General features: G+C 50.3%; 1 protein-coding gene across 16 annotated transcripts in view; it reads left to right on the top strand.

Annotated features, from left to right (window-relative positions):
• Pnpla7 (patatin like domain 7, lysophospholipase) overlaps positions 1-21,511 on the top strand; it is a 71,402-nt gene that overhangs the window by 22,243 nt on the left and 27,648 nt on the right. For 14 of the 16 annotated variants that reach the window (XR_013438447.1, XM_078048809.1, XM_078048808.1 and 11 more), the window contains 9 exons: positions 980-1,120; positions 6,427-6,524; positions 6,708-6,854; positions 10,157-10,234; positions 10,925-11,130; positions 13,772-13,903; positions 14,561-14,684; positions 16,070-16,183; positions 19,336-19,405. Coding sequence is in view for 15 of the 16 variants with exons in the window: in XM_078048809.1 (XP_077904935.1) it covers positions 980-1,120; positions 6,427-6,524; positions 6,708-6,854; positions 10,157-10,234; positions 10,925-11,130; positions 13,772-13,903; positions 14,561-14,684; positions 16,070-16,183; positions 19,336-19,405 (1,110 nt within the window). In the remaining variant the exon portion in view is untranslated. The remainder of the gene's footprint in view (positions 1-979; positions 1,121-6,426; positions 6,525-6,707; positions 6,855-10,156; positions 10,235-10,924; positions 11,131-13,771; positions 13,904-14,560; positions 14,685-16,069; positions 16,184-19,335; positions 19,406-21,511) is intronic. The other 2 variants (XM_078048812.1, XM_078048810.1) reach the window with 2 other exon arrangements.

The raw sequence follows: 21,511 nt of genomic DNA, 5'->3' as shown, positions 1-21,511 counted from the left end.
GAAGCTTTATATGCAGAGCAGGTTCACAGCCTTGTGCTCTGGCTCAAGAGTAGGTTGAATCTGGGGACTAAATTGTCCAGTGAGGCCTGTACTGTGTGGGACATCTATAGGTGACCTATGCTATGGTGTTACCATAGAGCCACCTTGACAGTGAGGGGGTATGCTCTTTGTATTTTTATAAATCATCATATTCTCAAAAGGGTTTCCAGTAGCTAACAAAAGTCTGTTGAATTAAAACATATTTGGGGTGAATGTGGGCTGGAATGCAAAGGCTCCCTCTCATATGCTGCAGAGACCCTGAAAGTCCAAGGCCTGGCCCTGCTACCAGCTGATCTTCCTTGGGCAAGGCCAAGACCTAGCTCCAGCCAACTTACCTTTCCCCAGAAATGTGTCTTGGAATAGGTGTTCGTTAAGTCTTTGTACCTGAGTAGCACTTATCTCTCCTGTACTGTTGGTCATTATGAAGCAAAAGCCTTGGGACTCATCCTCCTGAAGGTGCTTGGTGCAGGGTAGCAGTCCTGAGTGAGGCCTTTGCAGAGACCAAGGTGGTGAGGGTCATAGCCCTCTGCAAAACAGGCTGAGGCAGACTGCAAGGCTGGGAGCTTTGCTGTAGCACTGCAGCCAAGATTCACCCCAGGTGTGCTCAGGGGCCACAGCAAAGGGAAAGCAGCAGCTCCATTGGAACTCAGGCAGCAGTAGGGACAGTCAGTTCAGGAGACCCTCACAGTGGTTGGCAAGGAAGGACATGGGATTGGGGGAGCCCAGCAGGACCAATCTGAGGCCAGCATTTTCTTGTCACTCTCCTGGCCGGTGCAGATGGTGAGGTGGCCTGGAAGTTTGTCTGCAGGTGCACAGGGTGCTGAGGAGGGCCATGCCTGGGCCGTGCACTGCAGTAGGGACCCTGCACCCTGAGCCCTTCAAGAGCTGGACACTAGGGCATGTGGAGACTGCAGTTGGCTTATATCTATCTCCCCTGCAGATCAAGGGGGCAGCTGTCCAGCAGCCTCTGGGCATTTGCTGAAGAGGAGTTACTCTGTCCCTTTGCCTTATGTCCATGAGGAGGTCTCAGAAAAGTTTGGGCAGTCCCAGGCAAGAGATTCTGCTCTTCCAGGCCCACCAGGTAAAGGACACTGCCACTGTGCTGTCAGCATTGCTCTGTGTATCAGAGGGATCGTCCATGCTGCCCTGTACCTTGTGTTTTCTTGTATAGCCTGAGGAGGTGGGCACCCTGAACTTGGTGCTGTTTATAGATGGACAAGAGCCTAATGGCCCCATGGGGCCTGTGCAGGATTAGGCATTGTCACTGCAGGATTAGGCATCTAGCTCCTGTACACATTGCCTGCACAGTGGGGTCCCCGCATCTGCCTGCTTCCCTCTTCTGTCACTCCTACTGGTCCCTTCCTTGGTAGTAGGCTCTGCTGATGTTCCCACCACAAATCCACATGCTCTGTGTGTTTCCTGGGTTCTTGTTTTTTTACAGCACAGAGCCTGTAGGCTCCTGCGCTTGCTGCTGCCTGTCCTCTCACCTCAGTCTCTCCTTCGCTGGGCTTATTGGATCTCAGGGCAGTCCTCACTGTCCCCATGGCCAGCATGGACACAAGGTGCTCCCTTCTCACTCTTCACTCCTGCTGCCACATATCCCCCATGGAAGCCTGTGCTGGAGCCTCTGCCTGCTGGCACATGCCCACACGGGGGTGCACAACTTTCCATTCTGCTGCCACAAGTCCACCCAGCCCACACCTAGCATGCAGCCCCTCCCACTCCCACCACAGACTCACTTGCATCACCTCCATATTTGCTGTTGGTCATTTGTGGTTAATTGGCAACCTTGGGTCCTCCTGGTTGATCTGAAGGCTGTCAGGATTCCCTCTTAAGAGCTGATGGCTGGAGCTTCAGAGCCCTTTGTCCCCTGGCCTCTGCAGCTGGTGTGTGGATGTTGTGGTTCTTTGTGTGCTGTGGTTCAGATCCCACCTCACTCTAGATGTTTGCAAAGACCTTCTCCCTCCCTCCCTCAGAAGACTGAGCCATGGGGCCCTCTACTCACCAGGAATCTCCTATACTGAAAACCAGCCATTTGACACCTTGCGATTTGTGTTTAGGGTCTTATTCCTTGCTGCTTCCTGGTCATATATTTCTTCTTCTGTCAGCTCCACATCAAGGTGCTTCTTCATCTGTAGTTCACTCTTGGAATGTGAGCCACATGTGTATAGAGGAAGCTCCTTTCTTCACCCCACACAATGCACCCAACACCACCAGAGAATCAATCTTTCATGCTCTCTGGTGTTTTGGTGACCTCGCTTTAGGAGTTAGGTTTCAGAATCTGCATGGATTTTTTTTTAGGTCACAGTTTTATTGAGATGTAGTTCACATGCTACAAAGCCCACCTTAAGAGTGGGCAGCCCAGTGGTTTCAGCATATTCACAATCTGTGCCTTGGTCACCATTCTTACCTTTGGCTACTTACCCAGGCGTTCCCATCATCTAGCCAGGACCTCTCTGGCAGCTACTTCCTTTGACTGCCCAGCCCCAGGCAGCTGTTGGACCTGACTCTGAGTTCCCTGACCTGGATATGTTATTGTGTGGATCTATTTTTAACTTATCTACTATGTACTATTTATTAGTACACTTAAGAGTTTTATCACTAAGTCATTTTTTAATTCTCATTGATTGTTATGGTTGTGTAATATACTTACAGAATGTAAATATCCTAAGTGGATAATTTAATGAAATTTCACAAATTGAACTCTCCTGTGAAGCAAGATAAAGAAACATCAGCCACTGTAAACTGCCATTCAGCAATAACAGGGTGTGGGCTGAGGGCCTCTTCCCACCTCCCCTGTGCTCTAGACTTCAGCACTCGCAGAGTATCAGCTGAGGGCCTTTTTCTACCTTGAATTTCTTCTTTGGAGAGCTGCAGGTACATCTTTTTCTGCATGGCTTTCTAGTTGATCCACCACATTTTAAAGAGCTTGACTGATAGAAACATTTGAATTACCATGTAATGAAATTTGCAAATTATCCAATCCATAAGTATATCTGTTGAAGTCAGTATTTTAGTTTTATGAATCTAATGTATTCACATATTTTATCACTTGGAGTATGTTTAACTTTATAATTTTTGTGTGTATGCACATTTGCGTGTGTGCGTGTGTGTGTGTGTGTGTGTGTGTGTGTGTATTTGTTTGGTTTTGGTGCTGGGATTTGTACCCAGGACCACTTTCCCATTGAGTTACATCCCAAGTCCTTTTTTAGTTTTAATTTTGAGACTGGATATTACTAAATTACTGAGGGTCTTGCTAAGTTTCTGAGGCTGGCCTGAAACTTCTGATCCTTCTGCCTCAGTCTCACAAGTCAATGCGATTATGGGTGTGTGCCACCCACCCAACTAAAATTGATATTGGTATCATAATACCTTGGCTAGTTAATTATAATTAATAAATTATAAAAACAAAAGGATTGTAAAATGTAGCACATTATATTGTTTTGTGTGATAGAATGGTGTAATAAATTAATACTGTGAATGCACAATATCTCAGCATGGAAAAAATACTGTTGATTAACCACTGTGCTATTTAAACATTTCAAAACTTCATTGCTTTCATAAGGAAGTGGCTGCACAGGTGGGACTGTACCAGGAATAGCTTGCAGGCCCCTGTCTTCAGGTCTTGACAGTCTGATGGTGTGCATTTCCACTCCCACTGTACTGCGTTCCTTTGGTACAGGGAGGGCTATGTGAAGACATGGCTGCTCTCAGGTGTCATCCTCAACCACAGTGTGGACCCACTGCAAGGCCCGGGCCTTCACAGAGTGCTTGCACAGCTGGAGGGCTTCTCCTTTGGATCATCTCCCCTGGTTCCATCAGCGCAGGGGCCTCTCACTTTCAGAGGGGCACCCTGGAAAGCACAGGGTTTAGGCTCTGAAGTGCCATCTTGGGGTGGCTGTAGAAACTTCTGATTCAGTTTTTCTGAATTTATGGCATTTGTCAGCTTTTGTTTTAAAACTCAGTATTCACACCATTTACAGTTTCTATATAGTCTGAGGACTTTCTTATTTCTTTCTTTTTCCCTTTTTGTGGTGCTTATAAATTGAACCCAGGGCCTCGTGCACTCTAGGCAAGTGCTCTAACCACTAAGCAACACTTCCACCCCCATTTTTTTTTTGGAGACAGGATCTCACTAAGGTGCCCAGGCTGGCCTCAAGCGTTTGACCCACCTCCCTCAGCTAGATCCCGGACGTGGCCACAGCACCTGGCTGGATGCCTGCTTCCTGGGATCAGTGACTGTAACTGTGGGCTCTTCGAGGTCACTTCTTAGCCACGTACTTTACAGAAAGACAAAGTGTGTCGCTGCAGCCTGGCATGCACTTATATGGCTGCCATCAGTGAAGAAGCCACGTGCTTCTCACCTTCCTAGAAAGTCAGTGCCCCTGTCCAGCACAGTGGGCTCTTGTCTGCACACCTGGGTTTTGGGTTGTGTTTTAGGTTAGCACTTTACTAGGCATGAGCAGCACGCACCGAGGCACACAGAATTTGGGTGCAGCTCTGTGATTCTGACTGACTTGCCCCCACACATGGTGTCATCATGGGGCCAAAAAAGGCCTACCCACCCACTTCCCACAGCCTGCTTTCCTCATGGAGTATGCAAGTCCACACTCTGGTTTGGCTGCCAGAGTCACCTGTGAACGGGGTGCAGGGTGCCTTCAGGTGCCTGGTACCTTCCCTGGAAGTGTGTTGTGGATGTCGCTGTGCTGCCTGACCCTGACTAACTACATTTGAACTCACTACATTATATCCTCCTGCTCACGTGAGATGCTGGGCATATAAGGTACAAGTCTTGTTTGTTTGTGGCACTGAGGATTGAACCCAGGGGCACTCAACTCTGAGCCACCTCCCCAGCCCTTTTTGTTTTTTATTTTGAGACAAGGTCTCACTAAGTTGCTTTGGGCCCCCTTAAGTTGCCAAGGCTGGCTTTGAACTTCCGATCCTCCTGCCTCAGCCTCCCAAGTCGCCGGGATTATAGGCGTGTGCCACTGCACCCAGCATTGTGCAAGTCTTAAAACAATCCCAAGGAGTGGGTATTGTAAATTCTAGCTGTTGGACAAGGCCACTGCAGCCTATATGTCACATACATGCACAGCTCACAGGTGTGGGAGGATTGAAACCTAGAAGTGTGTGTGATCCAGAGCTCACATGCTTTGACAGAATCCAGAGATATGATCTGGAGGTCTTCTGACTGGGTATGCAGTAGTGTCTAAATGGTGATTGTGGACCATTGCTGTGTTTCAAATGTGGTGTGGCCCCCAGAGGTCCTTGTGCTGGATTCTTGATCTCCAGTGTGGCTGCGTTGAGGTGGTAGAAGCTTTAAGAGGCAGAACCTTAGGGCTAGGGATGTAGCTTAGGTAGAGTGCTTACCTGGCCGTGGATCCCCAGTACTGAAAAAAGAAAAGAAGAAGATGGGGCCTGCTGGGAGCTGCTTGGGCAGGGGCTGCATGCTCATGAATAGATAAAAGCTGTATGATAGGAGTCGCTCAGGTCTTGAGGAACAGGCTTGGGGGGGGCTGCAGTTGTGGCTCAGTAGTAGAGCACTTGCCTAGCACATGTGAGGCACTGGGTTTGATCCTTAGCACCATATAAAAATTAATAAATAAAACAAAGAGGGCTGGGGACATAGCCCAGTTGGTAGAGTGCTTGCCTCTCATGCACAAGGCCCTGGGTTCAATCCCTGGGTTCAATCCCCAGCACTGCAAAAAAAAAAAAAAAAAAAAAAAAAAAAAAGGTATTGCCACGTGCAATGGCACACACCTGTAATCCCCACAGCTTGGGAAGTTGAGGCAGGAAGATCACGTGAGTGCAAAGCCAGCCTCAGCAATGGCGAGTCTCACTAAGCAACTCAATGAGACTCTGTCTCTAAATAAAATAACAAAATAGGGACAGGGATGAGGTTCGGTGGTTGAGTGTCCCTGAGTTCTTCCCTGGTACACGTGTGTACACACACACACACACACACAAAGGTATGTGTCCATCTACAATAAAAAAATATAGATAGTGTAGAGCAAGATCACCCACACACTTGGTCCCTTTCACCCACAGCTTTGGTGCTGTCTGCTGCTCTGCTGTGCTGTGACACAGCAAGGGAGCCCTCACTAGAGGCTGAGCACATGGGGTTGTCTGATCTTGGACTCCCAGCTTCCAAAACTGTGAGCTGCTCCTTTGTTTTATAAAGAACCAGCCTCAGATGCTCTATTTCAGCAACACAACATGGACCAGGGCAGTCATGAGAAGACCTTGGGCAAAGTGACCCTGCCCTTGAGAGGTCTGAGACTTACTGCCAGGTGTGTGCTGTAGATGTTCAGGGTGCCCTCTGCCTCCCAAAACATGTTTGTACATGGGGGAAGGGTAAGCTGTGAGCTGAATCTCCCCTTTTTGTAGGGGGCCACAATGGGGCGACCTCAGACCTGGGGATGGCATGTGACCGTGCCAGGGTCTGGCTGCACTCAGACCTTCCTGGGAACTCCATGGCCAGCAAGGTAGGTCCCTGCCTCTCCTTTCTCACCCTTCGCCTGGGGCTTGCTCACTGGAACATATCCTGGTTCTCCAAGGTGTCCTTTCTCTGGTGTCACCAGACTCTGTGGTGGACCACCAAGCTAATCCCTCATGCACTGTTCCCCATCACATCTCTTCTGATGGCTGATCTCTTTGTTCTTCTTAAGTCCAAGAAAAACACGATGGGTGCAGAGGTTCCCTCTTCTGTCCTCCACTACTCGGAGTGTCGCTGGGACCCACACGGCTCCAGCGGGAAGACGGACGCTATCTTCCGAGCAGCCAAGGAGGACCTGCTCACCCTGATGAAGCTGGATGTGAGTGCAGCTTAGGGTGGTGGCCAGTCCTTGCCCACACAGCGCCTGCTTCCTGCCTCCCTCCTGGGGATATAGGCCCCTCAGGCTGCATTGGGGGCTACAGATCCTCTTGCCTGTAGCACTCCCCTCCCCGGGCAGGGGTCATGCCTATGGGTGTCCTTCATAAGGACCCACAGAATCACCTTATGGACATGCTGGCTCTGAGCAGCCCGGGCCGGCCCCTGCTGCTGCCCTGCCTCTCCCCAGCTCCAGTTCCCCAGTGGCTGCCTGCTCTAGTGTGCTGCTCAGTGGGGCAGTGTGGGAGTCCTCCATTGTGGCCTTTATGCTTTAGCTTTTTGTGCCTTTTTTATGAAATGCTTCCTCATCTGACTTCATAAAGTCTTTTCTATATTGTTGCCTAAAAGGTTTACTTACTTATTTTGCCTTCCTAGGTTTTAATGTGGTAGAGTTAATTTTCATGTCAATGCAAGGAGGGGCTAGGATTAGAGCCTGCCAGTGAAAGCCTGCTCTTTTGCTTCCTCCTGCGCCTGTCACCTGCACTGTATGGTTTGCTCTGTAGGGCTGGTCTTCAGGAGAAAGGGGAGGGAAGCCTCTTCCCTCTGTGCTTCTGGGCTCTTTCCTGGTCGTCTGCTCAGAGTGGGGGTTTTCCTTGAGTTTTGCCCTCTGCACCCATGGTTCAACACGGCATCCCTTCTGGCTCTGCATTTGGGCCAACCTTGGGAGCTGAGGGAGGAGAGAACAGGAGCTCTCCCTGTCTGCTGGTGCTTGCTGCTGCATCCTCTGGTGGTGGGCTCTGCTCAGAGGGAGAGGGCTCAGGTTTCCTCTGTTGCCTCCTGAATCTTTTGGTGCTAAGGATTGAACCCAGGCCTAAAGCATGCTTGGCATGGCTGTGGCGAGATGCCTTTTGCATCAATCCTGAAGGCCTACTGGGGTTGTGCTCAGAGGGGGAGAGAGTGGGACAAAGCATTCCATGATCTGCTCCTCCCCTCCATGATCTCTTTGTCCTTGTCTTCCCAGTTTCACTGTGATAGAACTTGGTCTGATTTCTTTTTATGGAGCTTGTGTGAACCTCGTTGGGTTTCTTCAGTCTGTGTCTGAGTCCCTTTCAAAAGCTGTCAGCGGCCTGGGGGGGCAGCCCATGGGAGAGTACCTGCCTAGAACTCTTGAGGCCCTGGGTTCCATCTCCAGCACTGCAAAAAAGAAAGAAAGCAAGAAAAGCTGCCCACAGAGACTCCTCATGGCGGAGCCTGGAGAAGATATTCTCTTCTCTTTCATCTCCTTTGAGTTGGCTTCTCTTCTATATTTTCTATTTTTAAAAAAGTCTTTAATATGTAAATATATTCATTTAAGTTCACTAAGTCTCTTCTTGCAGTGTCTAAGTGATCTTAAAGCTATGCATTGAGTTTTAAAATTTCATTATTTTCTGTAGTTCTAGAGTTTCTACATTTAAGAAAAGTCTGCTTCCACTATCATAGTGTTTAGTCTAGCCCACGCTGCATTTCAGATTTGGCTTTGTGTCGGGTAATGTCGCGTATGTCAGTCTCTTCTGTTTTCTCCGAGTCTCTTCTGTTTTCTCCAGTCCCCACTAGTCCTTGCTTGGGGCCCTCTTTCTTGTTGGGCTCACTTTTAGAGACTACTTGGTACATAGAGCTGTGGGACTGGCCTATTGTCCCTGCGTGGCCATCTGCTTTGGCTTGTGCCCCTCCCATGTGCCCAGCAGGTTCTGAAGACTTCAAGGATTATCCTGAAAGACAAAGCTGTTTTGCACATAACCACAGCGTCATTATCCCTCCTGTACACACAGCAGTGATCCTTAACACCTTCAGTCTCTTGGGCAGAGTCCAGATTTCTAGACATCTGGTATATGCTATGAGGACAGTAGAGTCCCCGGGCTGGCTGACCTGTCCCTTGGTCATGGTGGACTCCCTCCCTGTCTGGCCTTCAGACTGCTCCTCCTGTATACTCCAAGGTTCAGGGAAGGCTCCAGGCACCAAGCCTGTATCTGAGCCGGGCCTTGCAGCCTGGCCTTCTGGCTGGTCTTGGGCTGCTTAGGTTCCTTTCCTCCTGACTTCCTGGCCTTGGGGAAGTCATGTAGCAGATGTCCTGCTTTCCTTCAGGAGGCCTGTGATGTCGGATCTTTCTTTGTGGGGAAGTTAGCAGTCTTTTTTTTTTTTTTTTTTTTTTTTTAGAAAGAGTGAGAGAGAGAGAGGGGGACAGAGAGAGAGAGAATTTTAACATTTATTTATTTTTTCTTAGTTCTCGGCGGATACAACATCTTCGTTTGTATGTGGTGCTGAGGATTCGAACCCGGGCCACACGCACGCTGGGCGAGCGCGCTACCGCTTGAGCCACATCCCCAGCCCCAAAATTAGCAGTCTTTGAGGCACAGAGAAGGACCCTTTACTGGCTTTGGAGGCTTGATTTTTAAATTTGTGGTTTTTTGTGGTGCTGGGATCAAACCCTGAGACTTGCCTATGCTGAGCACATGCTCCAGTGCCAAGCTGCAGTCCCCACCCACTGGAAGGTGAGGTTATTGATGTAGCCCCTGTTACCTAAAGGCAACCAATAAGCTTTCTTCTTACTTTTGTTCACTAAGACTGGGGATATGGAGTCTTCAGACCTCCCCAACCTCTGCCTGTATTGCTGAAGGCCTGTCCTGTGGGCTCCTAGGCACTCTAGACCCTTCCCCGTCACCTGGAGGCTATAGAGATTCTAGGCACTGATCCACATGTCCTCTGTGGGAGTTAGCCTCTGCAGGTGGTATGGGGAAGTGGCCTCACTCAGTTAATTATGTTCTGTAGTTGTTGGTTTGTTTTTGCATTTTGTTTTTGAGTTTAGGTCTTTCTTTGCTGGGGCTGGTCTGGATTTGTGGGTACAAATGATCCTCCTATCTCAGCCTCCTGAGTAGCTGGGGCTACAAGTGCGTGCCACCATACCTGGCAGTTTACTAGTTTTTACTGCAGAGGTGGGCTTGAAGTAAGTATGGAAGGACACTCCTCCATTATCTTTTATGCCAGGGATCTTTATGGAATTGATTGCACTTTCTTACTGAGATAAAATTCTCTCTCTAGAAATCTACAAAAATGCTGGTCTCCATTCCTTCACTTTCTACTGTCTTCCTCTGATCCTTTCTGCAAAATGCTCTTGTGTCTGTTGGATTTGTGCTAGTGCAGTCTTGGAGGAGCGTTTTGTCTGGAATAGCCGAGTGGATGGCTACCTCTGGCCTGCACTGCATGGCCCCATCCTTAATGCCTTCACTTGAGAGCCTCTGCATGTCCCTTGAAACCTGTTGTGTTTTTTAGGACCCATCCCTATTAGATGGCCGGGTAGAGTTTCTCCATGTCCCTGCAGGCACCGTGGTGTCAAGACAGGGAGACCAGGTGAGCCCAGGGGGTTTGTTGTGAGGATTGCCCAGCACTAGGTGGACCATGGAGGAGAGAGGCTGGACTGGGCAGCATCCAGCACTGGACCACTACCAGCTCTCCTTGGGTAGCCCAGAGCCTGGGGGCAACCTCTTACTCAGATGGGGGAAGGGAGAGCAGATTTGGGAAGAGCCCCTTGCTGGATGCAGAGGAGCTAGGATTAGATCTCAGTGGTTTGTTGGACCAAAATGGGTGTGACAAGTGCCTGTGACAGAGGTAGGAGGGGCCAAGTGTTGGCCCACATGGGCTACTGAGGCAGGGCTGTACTTGCCCACCTCAGGTTTTACAGAGAGAGGTTGCATCTCCACTTCTGTAGGAAAATTGGGCTGACACATGTGGAGCAGTAAGTGGAAAGACAACAGGAGGGAAGGTACATGCATCTGCAACCCCAAAAGCTAGGTTTCCTGTGACCCATCTAAACAATAAAATCAGCACTGCTGGAAGTTCCTCGTGGGGCATGGGCCCAGGGCTAGCTTGGTCCACAGATGATGCAGAGGCAGCAACAGACAGAGAAGCACCCTTATGCAGCTTCCTGGGGCCTGGCCAACCCCAGAGGAGCCTCCCCTGGGCCCTGGGCCCTGGGTCCTTGGGCCTCCCAGACTCTGCCCTGCATCTCTCTGAAGCTCTGGTCCCCTCTGGTTTTACTAGGATGTCAACATCTTGTTTGTGGTCTCGGGGCTGCTGCACGTGTACCAACAGAAGATTGACAGCCAGGAGGATACCTGCCTGTTCCTCACGCACCCTGGAGAGATGGTGGGCCAGCTGGCAGTGCTCACAGGAGAGCCCCTTATGTTCACCATCAGGGCCAACAGGGATTGCAGCTTCTTGTCCATCTCCAAGGCCCACTTCTATGAGTGAGTAATCCCCGCAACCCACCGTTCCCCCTCCCTCCTGCTCACTCATCTGCCTCTGGGCCCTCTGCCCCTGAGGACTGTGCAGGGCAGGCTCGCTGGTCATCCTGCGTGAGTTCTTGGAGCTGCTGCCATGCTGGGTGGTTGCATGTGCAGGTGCCAAGAGCACCTTACCAGCCTGCGGAAACTGCTGTGTGCTGTCTTCTCTGCCTGTGGTGCTGACCCCACTGCCTTTCTCCCACCCACACCAGGGCCCTGCTCAGGGCCAGGGTTGTGCTGCTGCTTTTGCCTGCTCATGCTTAGACCAGTTTTGGCTACAGAGAGAGGGCCAAGGGAAAGAGTGGGTTATGTTGTACAGGCACCAGGCTGGACACCTTGTCTACCTAATCAGCATTCTGTCCTCCAGACCTAGTGATGTCCTCAGACTGCCTGGGAGTCCTGCATCATGTCCCTTACTAGCCAAGTCATCGGAAGGGCTGTCTGGCAGGGAAGCCACTTTCTTCTGGGGGTCCCACCATATTTCTTGCTGGATATGGTGGTACACAACTGTAATCCCAGCTACTCAAGAGGCTGAGGCAGGAGGATATAGCAAGTTTGAGGACAGCCTAGGCAACTTAATGAGACCATCTCAAGATCAAAAGTTTTAAAAGTCTGGAGCTTATTGGTAGGGTGCTTGCCTAACATGCTAAAGGCCCTGTGTTGTATCCCCAGCACTGAAAACAAAAAATAAACCAAAAACACACACACAAAAAAACAACTATTTTCATTTCTGCCTTGCTGGGGTTTTGGTCCCTCAGGGTCCATGACACCCATTGTCTCTAACCAGCAGTGACCTTTTTTTTTTTTTTTAATATTTTTTGGTTGTAGATAGATACAATACCTTAATTTTATTTATTTATATGTGGTGCTGAGGATGGAACCTAGTGCCTCAAAGATGCTAGGTAAGTGCTATACCTCTGAGCCACAACCCCACCCCATCAGCAGCTACCTTCTTGTGTACACTTCTGGGAGACTTCTGTCTCCCCATCTGCAGATGCCTGCTATGATCCTAGATCTCTTTGGCCAGATGATTAGGCGGAAAAGGAGATGTCAGGGGTCCTAAGATCAATGGAAACCCAGCAGCTTAAAAACCAAGTCTCAGCCAAGTATGTTTCCAGAGCAGTGGTCCCCACTGTGCCGGAGGTGGTGGCTTTGGCCAAGCAAGTCAGCACCTGCCTGAGCAGTTGGTGGGCAGTTGGTTCCCAGGTCTGGCCTACACGCCCTGGTCTGGGACCCTGGTGCTGTGTCTTCATTTTACAGATAGGGAAATTGAGGCTCAGAATTTGGTAGAAACCTGCACAAGTCCCTCTAGCCAGCCAATTGGGTAGCTTGCTGCCCCCGATCTGCACAGGCAATTGAACTTAAGATTGCTCATGTGAATTTTCAGGGACACCAAATAAAACACAGATACAGTTATCTTTACACAAGCTTCAGGACAACTCCTCTGCTCTCAGCCTCAGGCTCCCCAAAATGGAGAGCAAGAGAAAGTCACGAGAGGCTGGCGAGAGAGAGTGAACACGTTCAGAAGTGGGCTTTTATTGGGGGGACTCTTGTTCTTTAGAAAGTTCCATCCAAAAAAGGCCAGAAGGGGCAGGGTTACAAGGGACAGGTGAATGTTACTCAAACCCAGGGACAACACCTACACCTGAAGACCCGCCTTTACTATCCAAGCTGGACAATGCCCAAGTCATCATGAAATGTAGTAATTGATCAGAGACCCCTGCTTCAGGACTGGAAGATGTGGGTTATTCAGAAAACTCCCCACAGTGGCTTCCTCCTGAAGTGTATATATTTGTTCGTCTTAGACATGAAGACTCCCAGCCTGCTGCCCCTGTCCCCTGCCTATCTACCTTGGGAAGAGGCTTGGGAAGGAAATCGAGGGCCTGGGCAGAGACCCAGCCTGACCTTGCTGTGCCTGTGTGTCTGTCTGTAGCCCTTTGTGTATTTCTTTGTGTGTGTGCCCGAGTGTTTGTATGTGCGTGTCTGCATGGAACGAGAACCCCTGATGCAGTTAGGTCCCACCCTGGAGGGTGGAAGCCCCATCACTGGGCTTCATCCAACCCTGGGAGCAGATGCAAATGTCTTGCAATCTCCCTGGGATGTGGAAGGGGCTCCTGCCATCTGATGCGCTAGGCAGGTTCGTGTTCTGAGTCTTGGCAAGCGACAGCTCTGCCCAGGCATGTCCCCGCTCAGTGCAGGCAACCGTAGCCCATGAGCTGAACACCACTCTCTGGAGCCGCCAGGACACCCCTACTGCTGCCCTGACCTCCCTAATCTGCCCAACACAGCCACCCAGTAGATGATGCTTCCTATATTGGCGCCTCCTTCCACCCTGCACCCACGTAGGAGGGGCCGCTTGCCCTGCAGGTGGCTGAGCCCACACAGTGTGTTGCTCTGACAGATACCTACTCAGTTGTGGCACGGGGCCAGCTCCTGCCCCATCCTCAGAGGCTTTCCACCTCCAATGGGCCTCAGGCTCCTAGGTGTTGGATGGGGCTGTGGCTGCCTTCTCTCAAGCACTGTGTGAATGATGGAGTTGGTGGGATGAGGTAGGACAGAGAGGTGGGGCAATAGGAGTAAGGGAGTGACCATGGCTACCTGGCAGGATCATGCGGAAGCAGCCATCAGTTGTCCTGGCCGTGGCACACACTGTAGTGAAGAGGATGTCGTCCTTCCTGCGGCAGATTGATTTCGCGCTGGACTGGATGGAGGTAGAGGCTGGGCGTGCCATATACAGGTGAGGCCTGAAGGTGTGCTGTGTACAGGGAGGTTCTCAGGCATCTTCCTTTTCCTATGGGTGTCCCTCTTGTTTGCACTGGAAGTGATGCCTGATAGCCCTAGCTTGCTTCCTGAGGAGACTGCACACTGCAGGTACTCACCCTCCAGGTACCCACAGACGTGCCTTTCACAGGTGCGTCACTGGCGGGCATCCTGGGCTTCCCAGGCACAACATATTTCTCCTGGATGACTTTCCAGGCTATACATGAGCCCATGTTCTTTAAAACTGCACACAGCCTGTGGCTCAGGGTGCCGTGGCTGACTGCTCTTGGGTCCTCTGCGAGCCTCTCTAGGCTGCCCTGGAATCCACCATAGACAACCTCCCACTCGCCCTGGTCTCAGACAAACCTGGGTTATTGCTCTCAACTTCTGTGGGGTTTAAAATGTAAAGTAAGGAAACAAAAAATATTTAGACCTAATAGTGAATTCGTGTGTTAACACAAATATTTTTTAATAAAAAAATAACTATATTTTCCAAAACAAAAATCTTTCCTGAGAAGACTGTGTTAATTAATTTTTTTGCAACCCTGGGGTCCATTTGGCTTTTGGGAAGCTGGGCCTGGAAGCAGCTAAGAGTGGCAGGCTGCGGACCTCCAGGGCCTCTGTGTTTCCGCAGGCAGGGAGATAAGTCTGACTGCACATACATCGTCCTGAGTGGTCGACTGCGCTCTGTGATCTGCAAGGATGATGGGAAAAAGCGCCTGGCAGGGGAGTATGGCCGTGGAGACCTCATTGGTGTGGTAGGTGCTGGGCTCCCCTGCGTTTGAGACTCTGGATTGGCCTGGTTGATACCCTGTGCAGGAGGAGCCCCTGAAGCGGCTACAGGAGGGCAATGCTTCCCATAGCTGGTTGGCTCTGAGCCCTGGCTCTCTGGGATCACATTTGTGGTATGCTTCTGCCTTTTGGGTGTCTCAGAGTACTGCCCCCTGGTTTGGGGTTCTCACTTGCTTCCCAGCTGTACTAGAGCCCTGGGGGGTGAGTTGTGACCTCTGAGTTACCTCCCAAAGGTTTCTATCGAGAATGACTAAGAACTCATTCAGGCCTTTCAGGGCCATCTGGCACAGGCAGGTCTCTTCATCCTGAACTGCTGCTGGCCAGCCCTAGGTTGCTGCAGCAGTGAGCTTCTGGGTCTCTAGAAGGAGAGTGGAGCAGGCCAGGCTTCTTACAGCTTGGGGCTTCTGTTTTTTTTAGCTTTTAAACCAGTGGTCAGGGAAGCCCAGAGGCATGTGCTGCAGGGTCTTAAGGCACAAGATGCCTTGGAGGATGTGGGCCAATGCCTGATTTCCTGCTGTGCAACCCTGTGCCCATGAAGCTCCTAGCCACCTCTCTGAACTCTGCCTGGGCAGTACATCTCCCACATCAGAGTCCAGGGCTTCCTCTCGCTCAGCTGACGCTAGCCTTGAGGGGGCTGTGCCTCATGCAGCCCAGCTGCCATTTCTCAGGTGAAAGTTAGTGTGCCTGGCAAGATGCCGCACAGGAACTGCCATGCCTGGCAGCAGGCTCTATATGCTCTAAGGGGCATACCTTATGGCCTCCTCCTGGGAATATGGTTCCTCTCCAAAGGTGTTCATTTCTTTCTTTTTCTTTCTTTCTTTCTTTCTTTTTTTGGTTATAGATGGACATAGTACCTTTTATTGATTGATTGATTGGCACTTGGGATTGAACCCAGGGCCTTGTGCATGCAAGGCAAAGCAAGCACTCTACCAACTGAGCTTTATCCCTAGCCCCTTATTTATTTTTAGGTGGTGTTGAGGATCATCAAACCCAGTGCCTCACATATGCTAGACAAGCACTAGCTCACCACTGAGCTACAGCCACAGCTGTTCATTTCTGAGGGAGTGTGCTGACTACCCTTTGCCAGACAATGACCCCAGCTAGTGCCTGAGACCTGTTCCAGTGCCCTTGGGCTGCTGGCTTCCGGCACATGCCTGTGGTTCTGGCTGCAGAACCTGTGAGAGTTCATTGGAGGCTTGGTTAGGCCATTTTGTCTCCTCCCTGGTTCCAGTACCCTGTAGCTACACGTGTCTCTCCCATGGGCTGCTGTCCACCTGAGCACCATTTACACTGGGCTAGGCTCCAGGTAGGCTGAGCAATGTGGCTTCAGTACCTGGCTCCTCTTCCTCAGGTGGAGACGCTGACCCATCAGGCCAGGGCAACCACGGTGCATGCTGTTCGGGACTCAGAACTGGCCAAGCTGCCTGCAGGAGCCCTGACATCTATCAAGCGCAGATATCCTCAGGTAAAGGTGGTACAGGGCCCCTGTTGCATTTGCCTTGAGGCCAGATGATTATTTAATCAAGTGCAGACAGATCTGACCTGGAGCAGCAGGTGGGATGGCATGAGAAAAGTGATAGGAAAGCATGTCTGTGGGGCTGGGGCTCTCACCAAGCAGCTTTGGGCAGGTGGGGTGGGGCTTGGAGAGGGTAGGTAGAGTTTGCAGCCCCACAGCCCTGCAGCATAGTGAGGGCACTTGCGCTGCACCTCAGGGAGGTGTCATAGCTGCTTGTTCTGGTTGTCTTCCCTATATGTGAGTCATGAGGATATCAGACATGGAGAGAACCTGACCTCAGATTCAGAGTTGACCAGAGGCAGTAGCAAGGGAGTACTAGGTGCCTGGCCACTGAGAAGCTACATTCAGATCTGTGATCTTCAACCAGCTATGAAGTATGTGCCAAGTCAGTCTGTCCATTCTAGAGCAAATGGTAAGGCCGGGAGGGTGTGGCCCTCCACTTCCCAGGGCCTCGCCCCAGGCCACCCCACCTGCCCAAGCCAGGGCCTCTCCCTCACCTGGGGCTTACCAGAGGGTCCTGTCTGCCCTATTCCCAACTGGTATTCCTGTCAGGTGGTAGGTTATAGAGTGACCTGGACTTGAATCCCCAGGGGCCTCAGGCAGCAACCATGACCAGGGATACTATAGTTGTCCATTTAAGGATGAGTAAGCATTGGCCAGTCAGGATGAACTGATGGCCCATCCACGGAAGAGGGTGGTCACTGCTCTCCTGGATGGTGGCTCCTGTCAGCATGGCCGTGCAACCCTATCGTACCCCATGCGCAACTAGGGTCCCAAGCCAGAGACAGCAGGCTGCCTTGGCCACTGGCTGACTCCTCTGTGACTGCTCCCTGGTGGCCTGAGTATACTCACATCCACTCCCGTGGGTCCATGGCCTTCCCCATCTCCTTGTCTCTGGTCTTCTGGCCTTGCTGCTCTTCACAGTAGGCCATGGCTGTCTGCTTTTAGCTCTTGCCCACACCTAGGCTGCACACTGCTGGGTTGCCTTCGTCTTCTGTGGCCAAGCTGAGCCTCAGTAGCCCCTGAGAGTGTGTAAGCTGGCAGGGGTCCATGCAGTCCTGAGAACCCAAGTGCCTCTTCCCTGGTCTATAGCAGCATCCCATTCATAATGGTGGGTTTTCCCCTTGGGCTATGTCTTGTTCATGGGGAAGGGCCCTTAGCTTTCCACCACAGGAAGCCCCTTGGTGAGGTGCTTCTATCAGCCCCCTGCACTCGCCCTCAAAAATCGTCCCAGGATCTCCTGCATGTGACCTAGCACAGAGCACAGCCTTCTGTATGGCTTCTCCACTGTGCACCCCACTGGTCCCTTCTTCAACTGAGAGGTGTTGGATGTTTCCAGTTTGAGCTAAGCCCAGCCCCACACAGTGGTGGTGAGAGTCAGTGGGGACAATGCTCCCTTTCTCTTGAGGAACTGCTGGGTCACAGTGGAGGTGTGTGTTGGGGAACTGCAGACAGCTCTCCACTGCTGCTGTGTGCTTTGCAGCCTGTGTGGTGGGGCCCGAGCCTTGCTGTTCATGCTACACCAGCACAATGTGGGCAGAAAGTGGGTGTTCACTGTGGTATGGATTCACATCTCCCAATAACTGAAGATGCTGATAATTGTTCACACATTTATTGGCCTGTTTTGAGCCTTTGTCACCTGATACAGAAATAATCTCTTTTAAGGTCTGGGGATATAGCTGAGTTGGCAGAGTGCTTGTCTTGCATGCACAAGTCCCTGGGATCAATCCCCAGCACCAAAAAAAAAAAGAAAAATAATCTTTTTAAAAATCAGCTTTCACTTTGAATTATTGTTGTGACAATTTTTAATTGTGACACTTATGGTTGTTTTTAAAGGCTCTTATGCTTTAGAGAACCATATTCAGATATTAATATTTGTGTATCATGAAATGCTTTGCTTGGGACTGGCTTCCAAACCATCCAGGAGTGTGTGTTTCGTGTGGCTGATGGAATTGGGGAGAGACCAGGATAGAGAGCAAGTTTTATTAAGAAAGTGGTAGACATTAGAGATGGACTCCTCCGGAGAGTGAGAGTCTGGAGGGGGTGCTACTTGCTTTCTTATAGGCCCTAGAATCCCCCACCTTTATTCACTGTCTTCTCTTCTTCCCCTACACATGACGGGGAGCAGGAGCACAGAGGTTAATTGTTAGCAGCCCAGAGTGGTGAGGAGCACAGTCAAGGAGGGTAACCCTGAGCAACCCATTGTTCTGATAACCCTCTTGACCCCCATCATTCGTTACTTACTTGGTCCTCACCCTCTTGATCCCTATCATTCACTACCTACACAGACTGCCTGACCTTTCCCCCTGTCTCCATAATAGGAATCCTGTAATTCCAGTGCTCTGGAGGTCTAGGCAGAAGGATTGAAAATTCAAGCCCAGCCTTGGCAATTTAGCAAAACTCTGTCTCAAGAAAAAAAGGACTCCGGTGTAACTCAGCAGTAGAGCATTTGTGGGTTCCATCCCCAGCACCAATAAATAAATAAATAAATGATATATTGTGATAATTTTCATTTGTCAATTTAAAATTAATTCTTACAGAAAAGTTGTAGATATTTTGACATCCAGTCCTAAAATACACTAGTCTACAACATTAAAAATTTTAATATTAATATAACCCCAAATAACTATTGTGTCTAAAATGTAGTAATTACTGGGCATCATCATATATATGTCCACATCCCCAGCTGTCTCCCTGGAGTGGGACGTCCATGCAGGAGCAGATTGCACCTGACCAAGATGAGCCTGCAGTTCTGGAGGCCCTGGCAGTCGACCCTCATCCTGCCCTGAGATCAGGGCAGCTGCTTTGGGGTGTCTGCCTGTTCTAGAGCCGGCTTGGGATCACAGGAGATATGCCTCTTTGACCTGCTGCCCCTGGCTCCCAAGGCTGTCCTCAGAGTGAACTGCTTCTCTGGCAACTAGAAGGATAATGGTCTGCAGAAGGGAGCCACTGGTCATCCCTGGTTGACGGTGATTTCCAGTCTGTGGCAGTTTTCGAAAGGGCCTGAGGCCTGATTCGAGCATCACTGTGCAGTCGTTAGTTGCCAGCTTTCACTGTTAAAAATATATTGTTTGAGGTTTCTCATCTTTCTGTGCCCCTAGGTGGTGACTCGGTTGATTCATCTCTTGGGAGAGAAGATCCTGGGAAGCCTCCAGCAGGGATCTGTGACAGGTGGGTGTGCCCCACATAGTGGTGTTAGAGACCTGCCTCAGGGGCCCTTCCTGCTTCAGAGCCACCCAGTGTTCCCTACCCACTCTGGGCACAGCCCCTCCCTGCCTCAGAGCCCAGCCCTGTGCAGCCTTAGGCCCCTGCAGAGCCCACTCACCAAACACAGTCTCACACTGGAACCCTGCCTGGAGGGTGGAAGGCCTCTGGACCACACAGACTGCAGGGCTGCCCAAACCTCCAGGAAGGCTGCAGAGCTCCCACCAGTGTGACTGAAGAGGGTGGGTAGAGTTAGTGTGCTTAGGCTTTGGCAGTGACAGAAAATTTTGCTGAAATATGTTTCAATGTGGGCAGCAGTGATGGAAGCTCCACTGTGTGTGGAAAGAATTGGGATGTACCTTCCTCCTATTTTTGTTAGCCCCTTAAATAAAGGAAACAGGGTGAAACTCCAGGGAGTGGGCTAGTTGGAGGCTGCTATCGGTCCTATGCCAAGCGTGGAAAGATGGTGAAAGGACTCCAGCTTATTTTCCTCTCCTATCTCTGAGCATGTGCTTTTTTTTTTTTTTGAAGTTTTCATAAACTATATTACTTTTGTCTTTATTTTGTTCCAGTTCAGCTGAAATACAGTTTTAACACAAATAAAAAAAATCCACTAAAAAAAAAAAAAAACCAAGTGTAACCATCACCATCTGAGATCCAAGCCCCTTCTGGTCTAGATACTTCACAGTCTCATTTCTGCAGCCCCATGTCCTTGTCATCCCACTTACATGATTTGGAATGACCAGAGCATGTGCTTTTTTGAGGAGCCACTGTTGGCTCTGGTTTCTGAGGCTGTTCCCTTTCCCTGGACTCTAGACATTGAGAACTGGGGTGTTGCCCTTTGGCTCTTCTTTGGTCAACAGACTTGCCTCAGGGTTTCTCCCTCTTCTGTGCACACCAGGCACATGGTCCTCAACTGCCTGCCAAACCTCCCTGCCCCGAGCCTGGAGCACACCCATCTGCATTCCTGAGCCCAATGCTCAGCACAACCTCCTGACCTCCCCATCAATGCCTGCTGTTCTCAGTCCTCCTTCTCTATCAGTTTTCTTAGCTGGCTTGTCCATGGGCTCTGTCTGCACTGTCCCATGAGCTACATGATGGCAGAGATTATGTCTTGAACCACTGCTGTGGCTTGTGCACAGTACTGAGTGTGTGAAAGGGATAAGCCAGTGGAAAGGTATATTGCACAGAGGCAGCAAGAGTGATGGTGTGGTCCACTTCAGGCTGACCTCACCCTCATCTGATCACATCTCTAAAGCTCTGTTTTCAATAAAGTCACACTCCAAGGTTCCATTGGACTGAATGTGGGAGGCATGAGGCATGTTCAGCTGGGGAGGGACCAATCTGTTTGAAGTCAGTTTCTCATAGGGAGCCCATCCTTGGATCCCGTTCTTGTCATCCCTTCTTATGGTCTTCACCTTTTGGTTTGTGTGTTTTGACCATTTATAGATAATGTAATTATTTTATCAGTATTTATTTTTTCCATTTTGTAAATTTTCCTATTCCCCCCATCCCTCACTGTTGCATTGAGTTCCATGACTAAAACACTCAGGGTCATTCCAGGTGAACTGGGCTGCACGAAATAATCACACAGAGACAGAGAAATAACTTTTTCTTTGGGTCCTGTGATGGCTCTCTGACCATAGGGGTCCTTAGAGAGAGAGAGAAAGAGAGCACACATACCCTTTTATTGGGAAGAAGCCATTCAAATGAGGCAAGAGGTCAGGTTTCAAGGGGGTTGAGTCTAGCTTCCTGATGTCTGCTGTCAGCAGGTTGACATCTAGGGAGGCCACACCCATCTCATGAGCTGTGTGGAGATCATGGTAGGGTGAGTGAAGAGACCAGAGAGGCCTTCCCCAAAACAGGGGCCATGTCGGTTCCGTCCACCCTGTACACTCAGTGCCTACAGTTCACACCCACATAGCCCAGGGCTGGCTGGCCATATCTCCACTCTCAGCACTCAGGGCTAACGGGCGCTCATTTCCTATGTGGCAGCTCCTGGCACCTCACCTTTAGTTTAACTAAATTTGATTAATTAATTTTTTTTGAGACATGATCTCACTGATTTGCCAG

The sequence above is a fragment of the Ictidomys tridecemlineatus genome, chromosome 4, assembly GCF_052094955.1.
Source record: "Ictidomys tridecemlineatus isolate mIctTri1 chromosome 4, mIctTri1.hap1, whole genome shotgun sequence".
Lineage (NCBI taxonomy): Eukaryota > Metazoa > Chordata > Mammalia > Rodentia > Sciuridae > Ictidomys > Ictidomys tridecemlineatus.
Note: the sequence above shows the minus strand (reverse complement) of the source record. Positions and strands in the feature narration are given on the sequence as shown.